General features: G+C 42.6%; 1 protein-coding gene across 1 annotated transcript in view; it reads right to left on the reverse strand.

Moving 5' to 3' along the window:
- DSCAM (DS cell adhesion molecule) overlaps positions 1 to 24,836 on the reverse strand; it is a 779,527-nt gene that overhangs the window by 213,961 nt on the left and 540,730 nt on the right. The window contains exon 22 of the mRNA XM_082245233.1: positions 3,811 to 3,928. Coding sequence (XP_082101359.1) covers positions 3,811 to 3,928 — 118 coding nt within the window. The remainder of the gene's footprint in view (positions 1 to 3,810; positions 3,929 to 24,836) is intronic.

Raw genomic sequence — 24,836 nt, forward strand, 5'->3', positions numbered from 1 at the left:
AGCGCCAACAAATGATGCAGCACTTTACATTTATATTATACATTTACTTTAGTCCCTGACCTCAAGGAGCTTACAATCTAAGTTCCTAACTCACATCCATACATACACATACAAGGGCCAATTTAGACAGGAGCAAATTAACCTACCAGCATGTCTTTGGAGGGCGGGAGGAAACCCACATAGGCACAGGGAGAACATGCAAACTCCAGGCAGCTGGAGTGAAGGTAGATCTGAACGTGTGCATTTTTATCATAAACTATCAGAAAATGCAAGTCACAAAAAATAGGAAGAAAACAATTTTGCACTGCAAATACTGTTGTACATCCTAACTGCTGAACAAAGTACCATTACATTTTTACCATCACATTTTTTTTTTACGGTAGGTCATGTGTGATGAGATTTGATCTTCCAACTTTAAAACATTTGATAAAGCAAGTGTCACCTATAAAACTCATATTTATCAATGTGTATAATTTAAAGCTGAACTTCCAGATAAAAAGCTAAATTCACAGATGAAATATATTGATGGGAGTTGTTTTTCTTGACAAACAATATGTATTTCTATTCATCCAGTACTTAGATTGACACAGCTCTGCCTGAAATCACATTCCTATCTGGCAGTGCAGGGAACCTGGTTTTTATTTGGTGCAATGCATCAATACATGCAGGTCTTGTCCCTCCCCGGCCTGTGACTGAACAATGAAAGGAGAAGCAGCGTACTGATAAGCTCATCTCACTTTACCTCTCCTCCTATCAGCAGGTTTCTTGTTAGCACTTGTGTTACATCAGTATATACGTAAATAGCCAGACTGATTTTTTTCCAGACTTATCTGTTGTCTTTCCAAAGTCAACAACATCTGTTTTTATTGTTAGAACATCTCTCACACAAATGACACTGGAACACTGTTTGCACATGGCTAGTTTCACTGTCTTCTAATACAATTAGGAAATAGATACTATTGTGGTATATAGGGCAATGTATGAGCAGGCAAGTGTACACATTTTTAGCTATTGCCATTATTTAAGAGGAGCTTTTGTCAAACACTGCACCCAAGCTATGTCAATAAGGATAAACAATAGCCTGACCTAACAACATACACTATATTACCAAAAGTATTGGGACACCTACCTTTACACGCACATGAACTTTAATGGCATCCCAGTCTTAGTCCATAGGGTTCAATATTGAGTAGGTACACTCTTTGCAGCTATAACAGCTTTAACTGTTCTAGGAAGGCCGTCAATGAAGTTTATGAGTGTGTCTATGGGATTGTTTGACCAGGCTTACAGAAGCGCATTTGTGAGGTCAGGCATTGATGTTGGAGAGAAGGCATGGCTTGCAGTCTGCCCTCTAATTCATCCCAAAGGTGTTCTATCGGATTGAGGTGCAGGCCAGTCAAGGTCCTCCACCCCAAACTCATTCATCCATGTCTTTATGCACTTGCTTTGTGTACTGGTGCGCAGTCATGTTGGAACAGGAAGGGGCCATCCCCAAACTGTTCCCACAAATTTGGGAGCATGAAATTATCTAAAAGGTCTTGGTATGCTGATGCCTTAAGAGTTCGCCTTCACTGGAACTAAGGGGCCAAGCCCATCCACTGAAAAACAACCCCACACCATAATCCCCTCTCCACCAAATGATTTGGATCAGTGCACAAAGCAAGGTCCATAAAGAAATTGATAAGCAAGTTTGGGGTGGAAGAACTTGAGTGGCCTGCACAGAGTCCTGACCTCAACCCGATAGAACACCTTTGGGATGAATTCAAGTGCAGACAGTGAGCCAGGCCTTCTCTCCAACATCAGTGCCTGATCTCACAAATGTGCTCCTGGATGAATGGTCAAACATTCCCACAGACACCTTCTTAAACCTTGTGAAAAGCCTTCCCAGAAGAGTTGAAGATGTTATAGCTGCAAAGAGTGGGTCAACTCAATATTGAATCCTACAGACTAAGGCTGGGATGTTATTAAAGCTCATATGTGTGTAAAGACAGGTGTCCCAATACTTTCGGTAATATAGTGTATATGGTATGATACTAGATTGCCATCTAGGCTTTTGGAGTTTGGAAATGTTTCCTTCAAGAAATTGAAGTAGGAAGATGGCTAGCAAACTTTCTATATAAAAGCCAAAAGGGAGAAGAAGACATTCACCCGGGGACAACACTAAATTTATGCTACAAGAGAACCAGATCAACATACCGCTTTTCTGCATAAGCTTAATGCCTAAAGTCCTGTTCAAGAAGGAAATTGTGGACCAGCTATAACAGAAGCTGATTTTTAGTGTGCCTTTACTGCAGAATATTGGCAATGTTCTTTAAAGGCTAGTTAGCATGGGTGTGTGTGTTTGTATGTATGCATGTTTCTGACACTCTGTATGCCCTGTATTGTTATCCTACAACTGTAAGTAGGAAGCATATGCAACATTCTTTACCACAGGGTCTTTTGTTTCCTTGCTTTACCACAAAGTAGATAAAAAGATACAAGCTCCCCGTGCCGTTTCCCCCTTCCCAAGTCTGAACTTGTACAGGGACTGCAAGAGGCTGATGCCAAGTCACCATCAGTGTTAATTTTGCCGACTAAAATATTTTCGTCTACTAAATTAACAATATTTTATTAGACTAAAAAACGACTAAATTTAAAATGACATTTTAGTCCTAAGACTAAAATACGGCTAAAGCTAAAATGACATTCTAGTCAAAAGACTATGGCTAAAACTAAATTGAAAACGGACATCAAAATTAACACTACTCTGCTGGCCATTTCTAAATCGGCAACACAATTCCATCCAGAGCCTGTAATAATAGCATATTAAAGTTTAAACATGTATTGCACTACCGCATAAGTAAGGGGCTTCTACTAAGCTGCTGAAAAAGAAAAAATTAAGAAAAAGTATTTTCTTATATTTTTTTCTTAATATTTAATGCTGATAATATATTCAGGATATATGTGCAATGACAGCACAGCCAATAAAGTTTACAGTTTTTTAGTTTTTTTGTATTTTAAAGTTGCATTTCTGTTTGTCAAAAAGCAATATTTTTGTTTGTTTTCTGAAACTTGGTTTTATTTTTAAAGATGCTATATATCACAACGGCTAAATCTGTGTCTGTAGTGCATGTTCAAACCTTAATACTATAAATAATGATATGTCATTAAAATTTTTACTCCAGAAGTATATATTTAGTTTGAAAATTCTGGAGAAATGTTTAAATAATGCATTATAATTTACCTAAACCTATTCGATTTGTAGTTGACTAAAATGTATGAGATTTTAGTAGACTAAAATGTACTGGAGATTTTAGTCGACTAAAATATGACTAAAATTAAAACAATTCAGATGATTAAAATACAACTAAAACTAAAATAGCATTTTAGTCAAAGGACTAAAATATGACTAAAACTATAATGGCATTTTAGTCAAAAGACTATGACTAAAACTAAATCGAAATTTGCTTCCAAAATTAACACTGGTCAACATCAGACACTTACACTGTTTGTATTTTTAAAAATAAAAAAAAAAATAATTTAAATGTTGCATTTAAAGATTTAAATATGGACGGATTTAAAACTTTTTTTTAGATTTGCCTGGGGTTCTAGTTTTATTAACAACATTTTTTTCCCCAAAAATGTATTCTTTAATAGAAACATTTTTCTATAGAAGCAGTTGATCTAACCGTCAAAAGTCAGGCCAAAGACATGAGTTACTTGTCTCCCAAATAAATCTGAGAATTTCAAAACTGACAACAAGCTGATTGCCTAACAGATAATTACAAAATAGCAGGGCCCCTTTAAAGTGCACATTTGGTCACTGGTTACCTTTCCTTCATCCATTTGATTGTGGGAGCAGGATCCCCAACGGCCTTACAAGGCAGGACGATGTCCCTCATCCATGGTGTCGTCACAGTACCGCTAAAAGTCAGAATTCGAGCAGGAGCTGAAAGAGAACAGACAAAGTTGTTTATGCTGTTGAGTAGGAATGGAGGATCATGTCATGTCGGCTATTCTGAAAGCAAGGAGACTTCTATGCAGTCAGAATTTACTGATTAATGCTGATGGCTATAGCCAGTGGTGCTGATCAAGCAGACATTTTCCAACAGGGCAGTTGTACAGAAATTGATTGGTAGATAGACTTTTGAAAAATCACTCTGCTCATACATGGACCGAAACTCGATGGTCCCTACTCAACCGGCTGAATTTCAATCCTTGTATGGCAAGCTTAAGGAAGGTCAAGGTTAGAAGAAATGTCAACTGAAAAAAGTTGATTCTGCTATTGCTAGTCTTTTTTTTTAGAAAATAATAATTGCCTGCTTGTTTGGTGTCAGTGATTTAGAAAATATTGGCAGCCAGACATTTAGCATACTTAGAAGATCAGAAATAGCAACCCCAGTATTTCATTTAGTCCAAGTCCCCTACACACCTGTCTGTTGCACCTATTTACATGCATTAGCATTAACGTGTTTTGTTAGGAGATTGTATTCATTTTGGACAAATGGAAAAGTTCTGCACCACAAAACACAGGGGGTTCACATCTGTGCATTAAAGAAGTAGTACAGCCAAAGACCATTTAGCTGTACTTCTCCTGTGGATCACAGGAATGCAGTTCGTTCTGCACTCCTGTGGCTCGTTTTCAGCAGATAGCGGGCTAAAGCCTGCTGTTGGTTGACATCACAGAGTCAGTCCAGGGTTGGGGAAGAACACGTCAATATGGTCGCGATCCACCCACAACCCTGGACTGGCACCTAGCTCAGCCTCTCAGCGCGCCACTGGGAGCCTGGGCCCAGGGCCGATCCTAGGGTAACAGACGCCTGGGTGCAGAAATATTTATGGCGCCCCCTGTGTGGGCGTGGTCATCTTACTAACCCCTCCCCTTTCCTAATGGGACCTGGAGGGGGTCTCTCCAAGGAACACAGAGAGGGCCTCTGTTAGAGAGTCTGTTAGAAAGAGCCTCCACCAGGCCCCATTAGAGACTACAATGGGGTTGTATCATGGGACCTGGAGGGGGGTCTTTCGAACAGAGGTCATCTTTGTGTGCATTTTAAAGTCTATGTTAGAAAGACCCCCCACCAGGCCCCATTAGAGACTACAACGGAGTCTAATGGGACCTGGAGGGGGGTTTATCTTACAGAAGCCCTCTCTGTGACTATTGGAGAGTCTCTGATAGAAAGAGTCCCCTCCATCCCCGATGAGAGACTACATTAGAGTGTCACCGAACAATAGAAAAATAAACAATATTATATTAATAGCACTTTGATGCCCAGGCCCAAGACTAGAAGACTTCACTTATCTTAAATAATGGGTACTGGGGCTGGCTGCTGGTCCTGGGGCCTGGCTTCTGGGGCTTTGCTGCTGGTCCTAAGGTCTGGCTGCTGGGGCTGGCCTGCTGGTCCTGGGGTCTGGCTGCTGGTCCTCCTGATTCCTGGCTGCTGGTCCTGGTTTTTGGGGCTAGGCTGCTGGTCCTGTATTCCGGCTGCTGGTCCTGGGGTCTGGCTGCTGGGGCCTTGGGGCTGGCTTCTGGTCCTGATTCTTGGCTGCTGGTCCTGGGGTCTGGCTGCTGGTCCTCCTGATTCCTGGCTGCTGGTCCTGGTTTTTGGGGCTAGGCTGCTGGTCCTGTATTCTGGCTGCTGGTCCTGGGGTCTGGCTGCTGGGGCCTTGGGGCTGGCTTCTGGTCCTGATTCTTGGCTGCTGGTCCTGGGGTCTGGCTGCTGGTCCTGATTCTTGGCTGCCTGTCCTGATTCCTGGCTCCTCTGTGGTGTGCCGGGCTCTGTGGTGTAAAGCTCTTGTGTGACATCTCAGCGGGGCTGCGGATGTCACTGTGAGAACGGCGCCTCCATAGTCCTGGCTCACAGGCGGAGTGACATCAAATGCACTCCGCCTGTGAGAGGAGGAGCCGTACAGAGAAAGTAGGCGGCTGCAGTAGAGAGCAAAGCCATTGCTTCCTCTGTATGGCTCCTCCTCTCCAGGGCTGGTGCAAGGATTTTTGGCCCCTAGGCAAAATAAAAATTGCCGCCCCCCCATATGCTCGTGAATGTGCGGTACAATGCGCATTATTAGTACACATACACTTCCATAAGCCTAAAACGTTTTACTATGCATTAAACTTCAGTCTAAGTTACAGTCAGAGCATGTAATGTACACTACACATACACTTCCATAAAGGTAATGTGACATCACCGTCATGTTATGGAAGTGTATGTGTAGTGTACATTACATGGTCTGACTGTAACTTATCAAACCCAGTGATCACACTGTGATCAGCCCATACACAGGCAGGCACTTTAATTCATCTGTCAGTGTGGGACTGAGATATGTCCCCTGGTAAAGTCTGCCTCCCTCCCAGGCTCTGCTAATCAGTGTCACAAACTGCCAGCATACACTAAAACTTCAGCAGGCTCAGGCTGTGGGATGGCTGAGTCACACTCACACACATGCCATGAGACTTCTTCCTCCTCAGCTCCGCATGGGAAAAAGGGGCTGGACTGGAACTCTCTGAGCAGCCCCCAGCCTGCTTGCAGTAACAGACTGAGAGGAAGATTGTAAGGAGAGGCAGCTGCTATACTACACTCAGCGATCCATCCATCCATCCCATCAATGTTTACACCTCACACCTCACCTGATCATCTGTCATTGTCATGTGCTTGCCTTTTTAAAGCTGGAACTCTCACCTGGCATCTCCCTCTGTCCTGTCTTCCTCCCCCACTGTCGCCCCTTCCCTCAGCTCACAACTACAAACATAGGCGTGCGCAGCCTATGGCATTAGGGTGTGCACCTCAAACCAAAGCTCAAACACACACAGTGTATACACACACAGTACACAAACACACAGTATATACACGTATACACACACACACAGTATACACACACACACACACAGTATACACACAGTATACACACTGTATATACACAGTATACACACACACAGTATATACACGTATACACACACACAGTATACACACACACACAGTATATACACACAGTATACACACTGTATATACACAGTATACACACACACACACAGTATACACACAGTATATACACACACACACACACACAGTATATACACACACAGTATACATACACACACATACACACAGTATACACACACACAGTATACATACACACACATACACACAGTATACATACACACAGTATATACACACACACACAGTATACACACGCGCACACACACACACAGTATACACACAGTATACACACACACATACACACAGTATACATACACACACAGTATATACACACACAGTATACATACACACAGTATACATATACACACACACAGTATATACACACACACTATACACAGTATACACACACACATACACACAGTATATACACACACAGTATACACACACACATACACACAGTATATACACACACAGTATACACACAGTATATACACACACAGTATACACACAGTATATACACACACAGTATACACACACACACACACACACACAGTATATGCACACAGTATACACACACACACACACACACACACACACACACACACACATACAGTATACACACACACACACACACAGTATACACACACACACAGTATATACACACACATACAGTATACACACACACACACACAGTATACACACACACATACAGTATACACACACACATTACACACACACACACACACCAGCACTTTCCATCTAAATATCAGCCTGCCTGATTGAACACACTGCTGCTGCCTCCATTTCCTGGCATGCTGGTACTTGTAGTGCTCCAGCAGTTCACAGACATTGCATGTGGTAATGCAGAAGAGAGGGAGGTGGTCAGGTATGGAGTAGGGAGGTGCAGTAGAGATTGGAGGAGAAGGTTAGAGAATATCCTCCCTCCAGAAGCAGTGCACTGCTACTCACGCAGAAAAAACAACAGACTCAGAGACAGGAAGAGAAAACACAGCCCCTCCCCCCTCCTCAGCAGGGGAAGCACTGACAAGAATACATTTAGTTTATTTTCCCCAGCTCACCTTCTTCTATAAAGGCTGCAGGCAGTGTACTCTCCTCTCCTCTCTTCTCCAGGTCGGCATCTCCTGCTGAGATATCAAACAAGGCGCGCTGGGGAAGGGGGCGTGTCCACTGTGTTCCCATTGGCTGAGGAGGCAGCAGAGAGGCGGAGCAGCTATAACCAATGTATTTTTTCAGTGAAAGGCGAGGCTGCAGTGAGAGACTTGCAGCCGGGAGAGGATAGTGCGCCCCCCACCTTGCGGCGCCTGGGCGCACTGCACCCTAAGCACCCGCCTCGGACCGGCCCTGCCTGGGCCACCCCCTCCACAGCCTAGCGTTCTAGTGAGCGCAGGGGGGGGGAGCAGGCAGCTGTGACTGACAGTCACTAGCTCTCTGCTCATGAAGCTCTGATAACCGAGTGATCAGCAGTGTTTAATCGCTCGGTTCTCACTCTTAGAGGTGGCGGAGGACACTTTTAAGGTGCACTAGAATGGTGCGCTGGGATGGCACCGCAATGCAGAGCAATGACGACTGTGCATTTTAGTAACTTGCAGTAAAATGTGCGTTTTTACCTCAATGCAAAGGTATGAAGCCTAGGGCTATAAAGTATAGGGATAAGAAAAATACTATATCCACGCTCGACCATAAATACAGCTACTTGTGGCTGAAAACCGATGCTCTGGCTGAGGTGTCTCCACACTCGGATAACAGGACTAGTGGTTCAAGCTGGTTACTCTGTATCATCCATAAAATGCAAGTCTTTATTGGCTACATAGTAAAACACAACTGTTACAGGTTTATGCATTTCAGCTGCTACTTACTACTAGTCCTGTTATCTGATAGGGCTGAGAGTTATTAGACTTTGGTTAAGCACTAGGTAATGAAGATATTTGTTTTAGGGTTCAGCATGATACACTATTAATAGTCAATGTTTTATATTAACTAGCAGTATGATGTATGGTACGTCTCCGATTATGTCTATTGATGACGAAACGCGTTCACAGTGGTGAAGATGCTTCTAGAATTCACGGCATTTGGTGTGGGGATTCTTCCAAATACAACTCCTTTTTTATATGGAAATTCCTTTATTGGACTGACCATTGTTACTAGTGGCACCGCACCCTACTGTTGATTTATTGTTGTGGGTGTACAATCTTACCTATTGGTGCTGGCTGCCTATGTATATTCTTATATTTAATACCGAGCGTAGATATTATTTGGTTTATTTTGAGGTATGGTAGTACAATACCACCAATCACTGGCTTATGGTTGGAGTATATTAACCAGCCAATAGACATAAAAAAAAAAAAGATTACAACTTGCACCCAGTTATTTTTAGCCTTTTCTACAGTTACCAATGGAAAAATGTGTTTTCTGCCTAAATACAACTAAAAGGAAGTGGACCATTGGTGAAAAAAATTAAAGAAATAAAACTTGATAGATGCACTAATGCTGCACAGGCACTCTAGTAAACGTTGCATCAATCTCTTTCTTAGGTGTCGCCACCACCTATAACCCAATGATGCAGAAACAAATGACATGAAGAAGAGGATCTGAAGCCAGGGCCAGACAAAGGCTCTCAGGAGACTGAGCTGTTCTCTACTGCTGAATTTAGAACAGCCGCAACATTCCTGCGTAGCGTTCCCTGTCTACCGACTGATTCACTTGTTGACTGGAACTGCTCTTTAATATTAAACCAAACATTCTAAAAGGCTTAAATTAAAATAATATCAAGACCATTAAGAAATGAGATTATTGTTCTGTTCTGATAGTCAAGGCATTAGTATGGCCTCTCTTTTTTTTTAAAGCCTACAGTAATTAGCAATAATACAATAAATAATTAAAATTAAACACCACATTACACAATAAAACCGAACAAGCAAACATTACGGCTTGAGCAGGGCAATTAAAAAAGGAACCGGAGCTGTGTTTTCTTCACCGTCCACCAGCAGAGTCTCGGGCAAATTATTACAACATTCATCTCGGGGCTAAATTTGCTTTCTGTTATCCAGAGGGTGATCTTCTGCGCAAGGATGTCCTTGAGGACAGAGGAGGGGAAACCAGATACATAAAATCTTTTTCACAGACTCTATTCTACAGTATTAGAGGTGGAGGTTGGGGAGGGGGGGATTTTCTCACTAGATCTTTGGCAAAATGTTCAGAATTTAAAAGCAAAGAGATAAAACCGGGAACATACTGCATGAATAATTAACCATTCCACCATCTCTAGCTTCCGCAAATGTCCTTTCCTTGTTTTGAAGGTGGCCAGGGCTAACGCAGTCTGGGTTGGATCTTTGCAAATTGGTTATACACACTGAGGGGGCTTTGTCCGTCTGATAAAATAGTCTGACTAATACGGCCTTACCAGAGCAAGGTTTATGCGGAGGACCTGCAATTCATCATTTTCCGCCAAATAACATTTCTTCCAACAAACATAACTAAGTCAGGCCCTAATTTTACCTCTGACACTTGGCTTGGTGCTACATTTCCGTTAACATTGAGCTATGGTGAAATAGAAACATGGAGAAGAAGATGTACAAGTAATAAATATGCCCTATCCTGGGGAAAGAAAGGTGTTCAGGCATAGCAGCAAACAAGGATAACCTGTAAAATAATAGGGATGAGGTTTTTGTATGCTCCTATCATTGGTGTACAGTGAATCCCTGGGATTTGAGAAGCTTGCAAATCATGAACTTTCTAGTTTGAAAAGTTTGCAGGTTGACCACTGGAAAGAAGATACAACCTATAATGCAGGACAGTCTTTGCCCTGGTCAGCAAAGTCAGAAGAGCCAATAATTAGAAAGAAAAAGGCAAGCTTACAGCAGCCACATTGTGTTTTAGAGACATTCGGGACAACTGAAAATTCTGTAGAGGGAGAGATTCTATTGTTTTTTGTCTTTTTTGGCAAAGGTACCCTATAGCACAGAAAATTGTTTAAACAGGATTTTTGAGGCACAGTTTACACTATAAATGTAAATACTCTCATCACTTTATTATAACATTTAGGCCAATAAAATCGTATAAAACTGTCATAGTAATCTCATTATCTCCAACTATCATATACATTTTATTTAATACAACAATCAATTTCTGACCAAACTCTATTTGAAGGCTCAACATGTTTCGTGGAAGTAGGGATCATACAGTGCTCACAAACAAACAGGTAACCCCTAGAGCTGCACGATTAATCGATAAAAGAAAAATTGCGATCTCAATTTAGTCCCCCTCAGAATGTTAAAAAGGAAGTAAAATGTTCCGTTTTTTTCTTTTTCTTTTTTTTCTTCCCTGCAAAGTAAATGCATAATGTGCTAGTATGCATCGCATAATACCACATTATGGGACACTTACCTGCTAAAGAAGCCTGCGTTGTCCCTACTGGCGGCCACATCCATCTTCGCCTGTCTTCCTTCCGGGTCTGCGTATTACATGCCGGAGCCGTGTGACGTCACTCCCGGGCATGCACGCGGGTGCCGCCGGTCACGGCACAGGGCTCTGAAGAAACATCATCGGCTGCATGCAATGTAAATATCTCCTAAACGGTATGTTTAGGAGATATTTACAGAACCTATAAGCCTTATTATAGGCCTACCTATAGGTACAAGTTATAAAGGTTGTTTACAACCACTTTAAAATGGCATGTTTTTGATTCATACAGAGCAGTTCTCTGCTTACTAACAGTGTAATAAACAAAAAAAAAAAACAAAACAAATGTTTATCAACATTGTTAAGGTTGCTAGATAACCATAAACACAATGTTTTACAATGTATCATTTCCTTCTTTTAGATCAAAGGGATCAACTTCTGTAAAGGAGGGCAGTTTAACCTCTTAAAGACCAGGCCTTTTTCTGACACTGTTGCTTACAAGTTAAAATCAGTATTTTTTGTTAGAAAATTATGTAGAGCCCCCAAACATTAACATTTTTTTTTTTTTTTTTTTTTTTTAGCAGAGACCCTAGAGAATAAAATGGTGATCATTGCGATCTTTTATGTCACACTGTATTTGCGCAGAAGTCTTTCAAACGCAGTTTTTTTGTAAAAAAAAAAAAAACACACTTTAGTGAATTAAAAAAAAATAAACAGTAAAGTTAGCCCAATTTTTTTGTATAATGTAAAAGACGATGTTACCCTGAGAATCAAGAGAGAATCATGATCTTTATTCCAAGCAAAAAAATTGTGATTCTCATTTTATCCAGAATCGTACAGCTCCAGTATCCCCCATATATCAGAATAACTTTGATTAATTCCTTTCTCGGGTGACCCAGTATGCCAAGTCAGTTCTATGGCCCCAGTGGGTTCAGAGATTTGTTTTAACCACTTTAAGACCAGAGGATTTGGCTGCTCAATGACCAGGCCTTAGTTTGCAATTCGGCACTGCGTGACTTTAACGGACAATTGCGCGGTCGTGCAACGCTGTACCCAAATAAAATTGACATCCTTTTTTTTTCCAGAAATAGAGCTTTCTTTTGGTGGTATTTGATCACCTGTGCGATTTTTATTTTTTGCGCTCTAAACAAAAAAAGAGCGACAATTTTGAAAAAATAACAATATTTTTCATTCTTTTATATGAAATTCTCAAAAAAAAAATGTAAACATCAAAATTTTTTTAAATTTTAGGCCAATTTGTTTTCTGCTACATATTTTTGGTAAAAAGAATCTCAATAAGCGTATTTTGATTGGTTTGCGCAAAAGTTATTGCGTTTACTAACTACGGGAAAGATTTGTGTCATTTTTATTGTTTTTTTTTTACTTGTAATGGAGGCGATCTGCGATTTTTTGCGGGACTGAGACATTGCGGCGGACAGATCAAACCCCTAACTGACATTTTTGGGGGTGCCAGTGACATTACTACAGTAATCAGTGCTAAAAATATGCACTGTTATTGTAAAAATGACATGACAAGGAAGGGGTTAACAGTATGGGTGATCAATAAGTTAAATGTGTCCCTAGGGGCATGATTCTAACTGTCAGGGGGCGTGGCTTGTGAGATCATCACAGAGACATGCAATCCTATATAGCAGGATCACATAGCCTCTGTGATCACTTCAGGGAGAATGACAGACGGCTGTGTTTACATCAGCCGTCTGTCCTTCTCTCTCAGCTGCGGGAGATTGCGAGTGGCCCGTGGCCATCGGAGCCGCCGGTCACACGCACTGGCTCCCCGGCTCGCCCCCTAGAGTCTCCTGAGCGAGCGACATAGTACTACGTCGGTTTGCCCAGGAGCGGCTGCCTGCTGCAGTAAATCTGCGGTGGGCAGTCGTTAAGTGGTCAAATATATCCAACACTTTCTCCTAAAGAAGTGGCTGGTGATCCAAGAAAGGGTTTGAGCCTTCAAATAGATTACTGTCAAACTATTAGAAAGGTGTTTGGACACCCGTTTTTGAGTCAGAGATGGTTTGTTCTATTAGATAAAATTATATGATAGTCGGAGATAATGAAATTACTATGATGATTTTATAAGATTTTATAAGATTTTAAAGACATAATTGTTTAATTGTTGTAATAAAGCAAAAGGAATTTTAAATTATTGGTATAAACTGTGCCTTAAAAATTCAGTTTAAAACTTCTTCTGCTTCTTTGCTATACATTATATATATATATATATATATACATATATGTATATACTGTATGTGTATATATATATATATATATTTAAACAAACATTGAGGGGAAAAAGTATTTGATCCCCTGCTATATTTGTACGTTTGCGCATTGACAAAGAAATTATCAGTCTATAATTTGAATGGTAGGTTTATTTTAATCAAAGTTATGATTAAAGCTGCCAACTGGCTGTATCTGTGTTTTGTAGACTGTAGTCTCCTGAATTAAAGTAAGATTTTAGAGTAATATCGGTCGCGTGGATCATCTTCCTGAATAATTACTCTCAGTCTCAGAGTCTCAGATAGGCGACTGTGGATAAGGCACCTGTGAGCTCTGTTGATGGTGGATATTATATGGGTAGCAGCACTGAACTCTTTTTTGATATATATATATATATATATCAGCAGCATTTGGTATGCATGAAATATTACCAGTTATACTATTTGACAAATCAATTCATATCAGCACTCTGATATCAGTGCTATAATATCACAGCACAGGTATTGTTAGGATTTAAAGCAGGATAATTTTGGGTCAGTTATGTAAGCATTTAGTGTTTTGGGTCAAAGCTGAACTAAAGTAATTTTACAACAGACTGCGGGCAGACAGTGTATTATCTTCTGCGATAAAATACAGCGTCCTGCCTTCTCGCAGTCTTCTACGCATGCACAGCTGAGCTTTCATTGCAGGCGCAGTCCCTGTGTGCTGGGATGACTGACTCCTGTGCATGAACAGGAGTTATATTATACCATGCAAACTAATGGAGATGCTTGAAGACCGGCCCCCAGGGAGAAGAGGACGGCGCTCGTCATACATTGATGTCCTCCGGAAAACCCCGGAAGATGTCAGCGCATGACAAAATGCGTAGGGTGGGGTGATGTGCTGACGTCACCAGAATTGTGCAATCCCAGAGGGACGGGTTGTGTTCTACATGCTAGCCGGCATGTTTGTTCTTATATACCATGTAAGTGCAATCTTAAAGAATATTTTAATAAAAAGTGTTAACAGTTTTACGCTACGTGGAGCTCTTTGTGTTTTGGGATGTCCTTATGATGGTACCATTTGAGACATCGTTGTGTGGAGTTATGAGAGGACCCTGGACTACATATAGGCCCCGGCTGGCTATTAAGCCAAAAGCGCTATTGACCTCCTAATACGAGGTCAATAAGAGCTGGTAAGCAAGTATTTCAGCCTTTGGTGGTTGCGGTGGTGTTACCCGAGTTCACTTTTAAGGGAAGGACAGCTGTGTTTTTCCTATCAAGGATCCCTTTTCATCACTTGTGGATTGATTTAGACATTAACTGATCCAATATGGACATTTATTATTAGCACAACTTTATATACGTTAGAACTTAAATTGTGCATATCTCACAAAACAGTTGCTGCTCATTTCGAATTTTTTATTTTGTTTACACATTAGTGCGGTTTATCTTTTCCATTTTGCTAGGTATACTAAGTATGCAGCAAAAGAACAACTCATCGGCGTGTAATCTATGAATAAACCCTGCCCCAGTCTGTCACCAGAAGCCCAGTTAAATTATCCCCAGATGGGTTGCGTCCATCTTGCCACTCTCATAGCAGGGTAAGAGGCTGAAAGTCAGGCTGTCAACCACAGCACACTGCATAAGATACCTTTGTCCTTCATGTGATAATTTAAAGGGTCTGTAAAGGACTGTAAAGGATTCACTATGCAATTAGCACAGGCAAAGTTTGCTGGACATTCATCTGTCTGTATGTTACAAGAATTTGCCCATCGTTTTCAGCAATTTCACCCTATTTGACCCTAATTTTCAAAAAGGATCCCCCCCCCCCTCAATTTTTAGAGATGATTTACCTATTACATTCAACCAGATTTACCCAACGGCAGTCACATACAATACAGCAGAAGGATTCACCCAACACCTTTAGCAAGATTTGTCTATACGGTCATCATTTTTAAGAGAATTTGCCTTATGTGTAATGCGGCAGAATCTTGTTGGTTTTTGGTATCTTTCTATGATGTTGAATGTGACTGCAGGTGTGTGAATTGTGTTAAAACTTGATGAGAGAACCCTATTTGGAATGACAGGGTGAATCCTCTTGACCCCTATGTGTTGTTGTTCTCTTCATAATTCAGTGTCCAGTGGAAAGGGTTACCGATGGATTGGAAAGAGATGAAGCTTACAGTGGTTGTAAAGTCACATTCATAAATTACTTGTTTCAACCTCTGTTTTAGGAAGATATAACGTACAGTGTGTCATTTAAAAAAAAAAATTATAATGCTAAATACTTTCTTGCACAGCGCTGCTGTGCTGTCATGTGTCCTCCCTCTGCTCTCCTTCCCGATCTAAGGGAGGAAAGTAGGAGGGGCTGAGATTCTCCTCTGACATATGCAAGCTAGCAGGGGGAGGACACGTGACCACACAGCGGTGCTGTGCATGAAGGTATTCAGAATTATATAAAAAAAAAAAAAAACAGATACACTGTATTTTATATCTTCAGAGGGGATGCAAGTAATTTATATATATTACTTTACAGCCACAGGGGTATAGAAGCACAACCACTTTAACAAAAAGGTCCAAATGTGTTTACAGCTTTCAGTCCACTGACATTGCAAGTATCAAGGAAAAAAAGGAGCCTTTTAAACAAGTTATGGAGCAGATTGTGAATAGGCATAAGGGGAGTGATTCTGACTAAATGGATTTCACTGTGCAATTATGCTGGAGTTTTAACTCTCAATTTTGCTCACTGAGCTGCTTAAGCGAAACATGATGCTGGACTATGGATTAAAAAAACAGCAATTTAGGGAACCAAGCAAAAGCATTTAGTGAGCTACTAATAGAATCCAGTAAACACAGAAAATATGTCAGAAAGGTCTTAAAGTGGTTGTAAACCTCTGAAATGAAAAATGAACAAAGCATTTCTTCCCAAAGGGAGTACTTTTCTCAATACAAAACACCTAGTGTGATTTCTGTCTGCTCTCTCATCCCACTGCTACCTGCATGAGTCACTTTTGACAGTTTTTGCCACAACAGACAATCATGGGTAACAGCCAGCCCCCCTCCTGCACACAACAGGTGATTGATAGCCTCAGCTATATTTGGACGTGTTGTATCCCAGTGACTGCTAGAGGCATGTTGACCTCACAAACCGCAAGCGTTAACACAGAGAATTGTGTCTTTAAAACTAAAATTTTAATTTTAAATTCAGTTTAGGGCATGGGTGTCCAAGCTTTAGGTTTCTCTGGGCCACATTGAGTGTAGAGAAATGTTCTCGGGCTGCATATAAAATATATATTATAGTAAGGTACATACTGTAAGTAATAAAACGCTGCTACGTCCTTCCTGCGCCGCCGCCCCCCCGTCTATCATAGGAGCCGGTCCAGGAAGCGGGGCTTCGTATGACCCCCCTGGGTAAGCAGGAGATCCCCGATCTGCTTTTAACCACTTGCCTTCTGTGCACTTAAACACCCTTCCCATCCAGGCCAATTTTCAGCTTTCAGCACTGTCTCACTTTGAATGACAATTGCGCGGTCATGCTACACTGTACCCATTTGAAATTTTTATCATTTTTTTCACACAAATAGAGCTTTCTTTTGGTGGTATTTAATCATCTCTGGGTTTTTTATTTTTTACAAAAAAAAAGAATAAAGACAAAAAATTTTGAAAAAAAAAAAAAAGTTTTTCTTATTTTCTGCGAGTAAATTTTGAAAATACATTTTTCTCCTTCACTGATGTGCGCTGATGAGGCGGCACTGATGGGCACTGATAGGTTGCACTGATGGGCACTGATGAGGTGGCACTTATGGGCACTGATGAGGTGGCACTTATGGGCACTGATGAGGAGGTACTAATATGCCGCACTGATGAGCACTGATAGGCGGCACTGATAGGCGGCACTGAGAGGCGGCACTGAGAGGCGGCACTGATGAGCACTGATAGGCGGCACTGCTGGGCACTGATAGGCGGCACTGCTGGGCACTGAGAGGTGGCACTGCTGGGCACTGACAGGTGGCACTGCTGGGCACTGAGAGGCGGCACTGATGGGCACTGGCGGATGGCACTGCACACTGACGGGTGGCACTGATGAGCGGCACTGATGGGCAGCACCATCAGTGCCCACACTCAGTGCCCATAGTGCTGCCAGTCAGTGCTCATCAGTGCCTAGATGAGCAGGCACTGATGGGCACTGACTAGCAGCACTATGGGCACTGATTGTGGGCATTGATGGGGGGCACTGATGGCGGGCACTGTGGGCACTGATGGGGGGGCACGGTGTGTGTGTTTTTACCTTGTGTAATCAGGGCACTGGTGATCGGTGCCCTGATTACATTCTCCTGTGTCCCCGGCGCTGTGAGGCTCCCCCTCCTTCCTCACACTGCAGGCTCCGTGTGAGGAAGGAGCGCCGGCGATGAGAGATGATCTCATATGTTTACATATGAGATCATCGCTCATTGGACGGCCAGATCACGTGGTGAATGGCCGCTGTGATTGGCCATTCACCACGATCTGTGATCGGCCGTATCCAAGGGACACGGCCGACACAGATTTTCCCCGAAGCGTGCTCGCGGGAGCGCGCTGGGGGCGTGTCACTGGGAGGCCGTTTAAAAACGGCCTCCCGAAAATTAGAGTCCGCGCTGCAGCCGTATATAGGCTGTAGCGCGGATGGGGGGTGGTTAATCCGGCAGTGCTCCCCCTTCCCTCCCCTCCGAGGCAGCCTCTGCCTACAGTTAGTTGGAAGCCACTGTGGCTGTGCCCCCGACTCGACTTCCTTCCTCCCCAGCAAAAAAAGAATAATTGTCAGGGGGCAGTGGGCCACATTGCCTGCGGTTCCGGGCCACATGCGGCCCTCGGGCCGCAGGTTGGACATGCCTGGTTTAGGAGAAAGCTTAGAAATAAACTTTTCTTCCTGGAGGGCTATAAATCACCTCACATTTCAGAAATAAACTAAAATCTGCCCAAAGGCAGGGAGAATTCAACCCTTATCAATAGTTTCTAGAACAGGTGTCCCACTAGAGGGTTTCGCTTCACCTCATGTAAGAGTGACAACTGGTACATGTTGAATTTCCCCTCTTTTTCGCTTTTGGCAACAGTGGTCACCAAGACAGGAAGTGATAGCAAATCCCTCCATTCGGGGTCAGGGAGGGTGAAAATAAAAATAAAGACTAAATAAAAAAATTAAAAAAAAATTAAACACTCTATCCAAGAAAAACATTTTGGCTTGAGTTCCACTTTAAAGTGAATCTGTCAAAATTATTTTGTGAGAAGCTTCAGACAGAATCTGACAGCTTCCAACTTTTAAGTCCCACCTCTCTTCTTAGGTAAGGTCCATTCCTGCTATTCAACTGTCAAATTCCCCGTGAGGTTTAGCAATTTGACAATTAAATGACAGGTAGGGTGGCTCAGCACCAAAAGGGGTGGGGGATTTGTGAGCACCAGGATCAAGGTCACGGCTCTATGTACAGTCTGGGCCTGGAATCCAAGAGACTCCACATGGATACAGGACTTGATTTAAAGAATAAAGCAGGTAATTGTTGAGCAATATTGCTAACTTTGGAACTTTTTAGGATATAACAAGTTCACTTTGATATACCATCTTGCTAAATGATCTAAAGCACAGTGCCAGATGGAATTCATATTTGTTATACACAGTACTCCCTGCTTGTTCAGAGTTCATTCAGTGGGAATCATTTAGATAAATGAATGTATCAAAGGACCATTAATCTGCATTTCTGTGGACGTGGATAAATAAAACTCTCTGCTGACCAGCAACAATATGACAGGGTGGGTAAGCAGGAAAGATTAGTCTTCAAAGAACCAAAGTTGAAGCTGAGGAAGGTCTAAGAGTGAGTCATGATTGAAGATGGGTCAATAGAACAGCTGTTTTATCACAGGGCCTTAAAGTGGAATTCCGGGCACAAAAACAAAATTTCAATAAACATACCCCCGGGACAGTCAGGGCTAGTACATTCCACAATGGCTAGCCTCTCACTTTTAAAATTTCTTCTCCAGCGTTGCCATCTCTGTTGTGGGCAGCTGAAGCCAGCGCGATCCTCTTCTGCGTCCTCTTCTGCGTTTTCTTCTCCCAGAATGCGCCTGCACCGGCTCATCTCGTCACTTCCGGTGCGGCGTCGCCCAGGAAGTGACGAGCGGGGCCGGTGCCGTCGCATTGATTCCTGGGAGCGATGACGTTCTGCTCCCAGGAATCATTGCAAACCGGAAGAGACGGGTCGGGCAGCGGCCACAGAGGGAGGAAGTGCAAAATAGGTGAGTATTTCTTTCTAGAATTACAAGGTAAGTAAAAAAAAAAAAAAAAGAAAACCTAACTATCCAATTCCTTTTCAGGTGAAGGAGACCAAGCGGATGGGCACAAAATCGATTAGGTCGATTTTGTGCCCGGAACTCCACTTTAAGTTCTACTCCAACCCAAAATTCCAGAACTTTTCCAGAAAATGTGTCAGTCTTATCTTTATTATTATTATACAGGATTTATATAATAGCGCCAACAGTTTACGCAGAGCTTTACAATATAAAAGGGAGACAATACAGTTACAATACAATAAAATACAAGAGGATTAAGAGGACCCTGCTCAGAAGAGCTTACAAACTAATAAGGTGGGGCAGGTGTTACAAGAGGTTGTAACTGTGGGGAATGAGCTGATGGAAGAGGTAAAAGATTAGTTGGAGGAGTGATAGGCTTCCCTGAAGAGATGAGTTTTCAGGGATCGTCTGAAGGCAGCTAGAAAAGGAGATAGCTGGACAGGTTAAGGTAGAACATTCCAGTGGATGGGAGAGGCTCTGGAGAAATCCTGGAGACCAGCATGGGAGGAGAAGATAAGGGAGCTTGAGAGGAGTGGAGAGGATGGTTTGGGTGATATTTGGAGACAATATTGGTGATGTAGCTCGGGGCAGAGTTGTTAATGGCTTTGTGTGTTCTGGTAAGTATTTTGAATTTAATATGCTGGGCAATCGGGAGCCAGTGTAGGGATTGGCGGAGAGGGGTGGCAGACACTGAGCAGTTGGTAAGATGGATAAGCCTGGCAGCAGCATTTATGATGGACTGAAGAGGGGATAGCATATGGAGAGGTAGGCCTATGAGAAAGGAGTTGCAATAGTCAAGGCGAGAGATAACAAGGGAGTGAAAGAGTAGCTTGGTGGTTTCAGTTGCTAAAAAAGGTACAGAGGTGAAGTCTACCAGCTTTTGATAACGATTGGATTTGGGGCTGAAAGGACAGGTCAGAGTCTAGGATTACACCTAGTACCCTGCATAAGGGGAAGGATTGATGGTTGCATTACTGATTTTGATGGAAAAGTCATAGAGGGGGGACATGGGCGCGGGGGGGGGGGGGGAGGTCAATATTACCAGCTCAGTTTTAAAGAGATTTTGTTTGAGGAAGTGGTGCGACATCCATGCTGATATGTCAGTAAGTTAGTAATGGGAGAGGAGACTGAAGGAGTGTGGTGAGGAGTAGACAGATTGATAGAATTTGGTGTCATCGGCGTATAGATGATATTGGAAGCCGCGGGTGGTTATCAAGTAACCAAGGGAGGTGGTGTAGAGAGAGAGAAGAGAAGGGGTCCAAGAACAGAGCCTTGGGGAACCCCCACAGAAAGGGGCAACGGAGAGAAGGAGACAGAGTTGTAGGTAACACTGAAAGAGTGCTGTGATAGGTAAAAAAGAGAACCAAGATAGAGCGGAATCTTGGAGGCCAAGGGAATGAAGTTTATTAAGAAGAAGGTGGTCAATGGTATCAAAGGCCGCAGAGAGATCAAGTAATAGGAGTATGGAGTAGTGGCCATTGGTTTTAGCAGTTAGTAAATCATTAGTGAGTTTTAGTAAGGCAGTTTCTGTGGAGTCTGCAGGTTTATTATAAACGTACACCTGTGTGTATACTGACTTTTATGTTTTTTCTACAGTTGCGGTTTTGTCGCCATTAGTAAGTTAATTAGCAGAACTTTACCCGTTTTACAAAATGACTTCAAGCTCCTACGCCATCATTGGCTTTTTAATTATTCCACATCTCTCACTTTTCTCTACCGCTCAGTCTAAACTAACAACATTCTCACTCCTCTAGTCTGGTACGGCTCCCGCTCCTCTAGTCTAGCACTATTCTCACTCCCCTAATTTAGCACTGTTCTAACTATTCTAGTCTACCATTCTCCCTCCTCTAGTCTAGCACTGTACTAATGCCTCTAATCTAGCACTGTTCTCATGCCTATAGCCTAGCACTGTTCTCATGCCTATAGCCTAGCACTGTTCTTATGCCTTTAGTCTAGTACAGTTATCACACCTTTAATCCAGCATTGTCTTCACAACTCTAGTCTAGCAATATCCTCACAACTTTAATCTAGCATTATCCTTATATCTCAAATGTTTTCAAGCCTGTAGCAGAGTACTGTTTTCCGCCACAAGTCTAGCACTGTTCCCACACCGCTAGTCTAGCACAGTTCTCACGACTTTAATCTAGTATCATCTGCACGAATCTAGTCTAGCATTATCCTTACAACTCTAATCTAGCATATCTTTATGCCTCTAGTCTAGAACTGGTCTCATGCCTCTAGTCAAGCACTTTCTTCATCACACCTATAGTTGAGCATTGTCCTCACGACTCTAGTCTAGCATTGTCCTTATGCCTCTATTCTCACACCGTTCTAATGCTTCTATCCTACCATTCTTTCTCCCCTCATATAGCACTGTTCTCATGCTTCAAGTCTAGCACTGTTCTTCCATTTCTAGTCTAGTAATTTTCACACTTCTATAGTCTAGCACTATTCTAACTCTTCTAGTCCTCCATCCTCCCTCCTCTAGTCTAGCAGTGTTCTCACTCCTCTAGTCTAGCAGTGTTCTCACTCCTCTAGTCTAGCACCGTTCTCACTCCTCTAGTCTAGCACCGTTCTCACTCCTCTAGTCTAGCACCGTTCTCACTCCTCTAGTCTAGCACCGTTCTCACTCCTCTAGTCTAGCACCGTTCTCACTCCTCTAGTCTAGCACCGTTCTCACTCCTCTAGTCTAGCACCGTTCTCACTCCTCTAGTCTAGCACCGTTCTCACTCCTCTAGTCTAGCACCGTTCTCACTCCTCTAGTCTAGCACCGTTCTCACTCCTCTAGTCTAGCACCGTTCTCACTCCTCTAGTCTAGCACCGTTCTCACTCCTCTAGTCTAGCACCGTTCTCACTCCTCTAGTCTAGCACCGTTCTCACTCCTCTAGTCTAGCACCGTTCTCACTCCTCTAGTCTAGCACCGTTCTCACTCCTCTAGTCTAGCACCGTTCTCACTCCTCTAGTCTAGCACCGTTCTCACTCCTCTAGTCTAGCACCGTTCTCACTCCTCTAGTCTAGCACCGTTCTCACTCCTCTAGTCTAGCTCCGTTCTCACTCCTCTAGTCTAGCACCGTTTTCACTCCTCTAGTCTAGCACCGTTCTCACTCCTCTAGTCTAGCACCGTTCTCACTCCTCTAGTCTAGCACCGTTCTCACTCCTCTAGTCTAGCACCGTTCTCACTCCTCTAGTCTAGCACCGTTCTCACTCCTCTAGTCTAGCACCGTTCTCACTCCTCTAGTCTAGCACCATTCTCACTCCTCTAGTCTAGCAGCATTCTCACTCCTCTAGTCTAGCAGTGTCCTCACACCTCAAATCTAGCACTGTTCTCACTCTTCTATTGTGGCACGGTTTTAACTTCTGTAATATAGCACTTTTCTTACTCCTTTAGTCTAGCACTGTTCTCACTCCTCTAGTCTAGGATTGTTCTAATTCATCTAGTGTGGAACTGTTCTCACTTCTGTCCTTACTCCTCCAGTCTACCACTGTTCTCACTCTTTCATTGTGGCACTGCTCTTACTCCTCCAGTTTAGCATGGTTATCACTATTCTAGTCTAGCACTCCCCCTACTCCTCTAGTCTAGCACCGTTCTCACTCCTCTAGTCTAGCACCGTTCTCACTCCTCTAGTCTAGCACCGTTCTCACTCCTCTAGTCTAGCTCCGTTCTCACTCCTCTAGTCTAGCACCGTTTTCACTCCTCTAGTCTAGCACCATTCTCACTCCTCTAGTCTAGCACCGTTCTCACTCCTCTAGTCTAGCACCGTTCTCACTCCTCTAGTCTAGCACCGTTCTCACTCCTCTAGTCTAGCACCGTTCTCACTCCTCTAGTCTAGCACCGTTCTCACTCCTCTAGTCTAGCACCGTTCTCACTCCTCTAGTCTAGCACCGTTCTCACTCCTCTAGTCTAGCACCATTCTCACTCCTCTAGTCTAGCAGCATTCTCACTCCTCTAGTCTAGCAGTGTCCTCACACCTCAAATCTAGCACTGTTCTCACTCTTCTATTGTGGCACGGTTTTTAACTTCTGTAATATAGCACTTTTCTTACTCCTTTAGTCTAGCACTGTTCTCACTCCTCTAGTCTAGGATTGTTCTAATTCATCTAGTGTGGAACTGTTCTCACTTCTGTCCTTACTCCTCCAGTCTACCACTGTTCTCACTCTTTCATTGTGGCACTGCTCTTACTCCTCCAGTTTAGCATGGTTATCACTATTCTAGTCTAGCACTCCCCCTACTCCTCTAGTCTAGCAGTATTCTAGCTCCTTTAGTCCAGTACTGTTTTCACTCCTCACACATATTATACTTTTTTTCTTCTCTTTCTGGGTCCTTTAAATCCTTCAGCAGATTTTTGCCTTGTGACAACCTCTCTGTGGTCTCCTTAATTACACTTTTCTTATCGAATTACGGGAAACAAGCTGACGCACAGTGTTTGAAAGCATAACACATCTCAGCGACGCACGCGCTTGGAGAGAATTTTCAGCTTTCATTTTCCCGATGTCACTCTCTTTTAGTTTGCAGTGAAAATAATGAGAGCGATAATGAGCTTTTGATGCTGTTGAGGGCCTCCCCGCAGTGTGTCCCTGCCACAGACATCCATTACTGCCGCTAACTCAAGCTTAGCGCTTACAGCGAAGGCAACCGCACGCCGAGAACCTAACAAAACAGAGGAATTAACTTTTCGCAGTCAGCTTAGCCTCCAGGTACTGATTTTGGATAGGAAATATTAAAAAATATATATTTTTATGCTTTTACTATTTTTTTTTTTTTTTAAAAAAACATTTTACCAAACCTCTTTTTAGGCTCTGTAATTTAAAGGATTTATTAAGCTATAAATTTATAGAATTCAGCTTAGCTTGTACACATACCCAGGAGGAGACCAGTGGCGTCAACTAAAAGGCCAGTAATATCCAAATATTTGAAGCATGAAAAATTAAATATGTACAAAAGGTTGATTACTGAAGCCACTTTGTCTGA

The sequence above is a fragment of the Pelophylax lessonae genome (genome assembly GCF_965119305.1).
Source record: "Pelophylax lessonae genome assembly, chromosome: 2".
Lineage (NCBI taxonomy): Eukaryota > Metazoa > Chordata > Amphibia > Anura > Ranidae > Pelophylax > Pelophylax lessonae.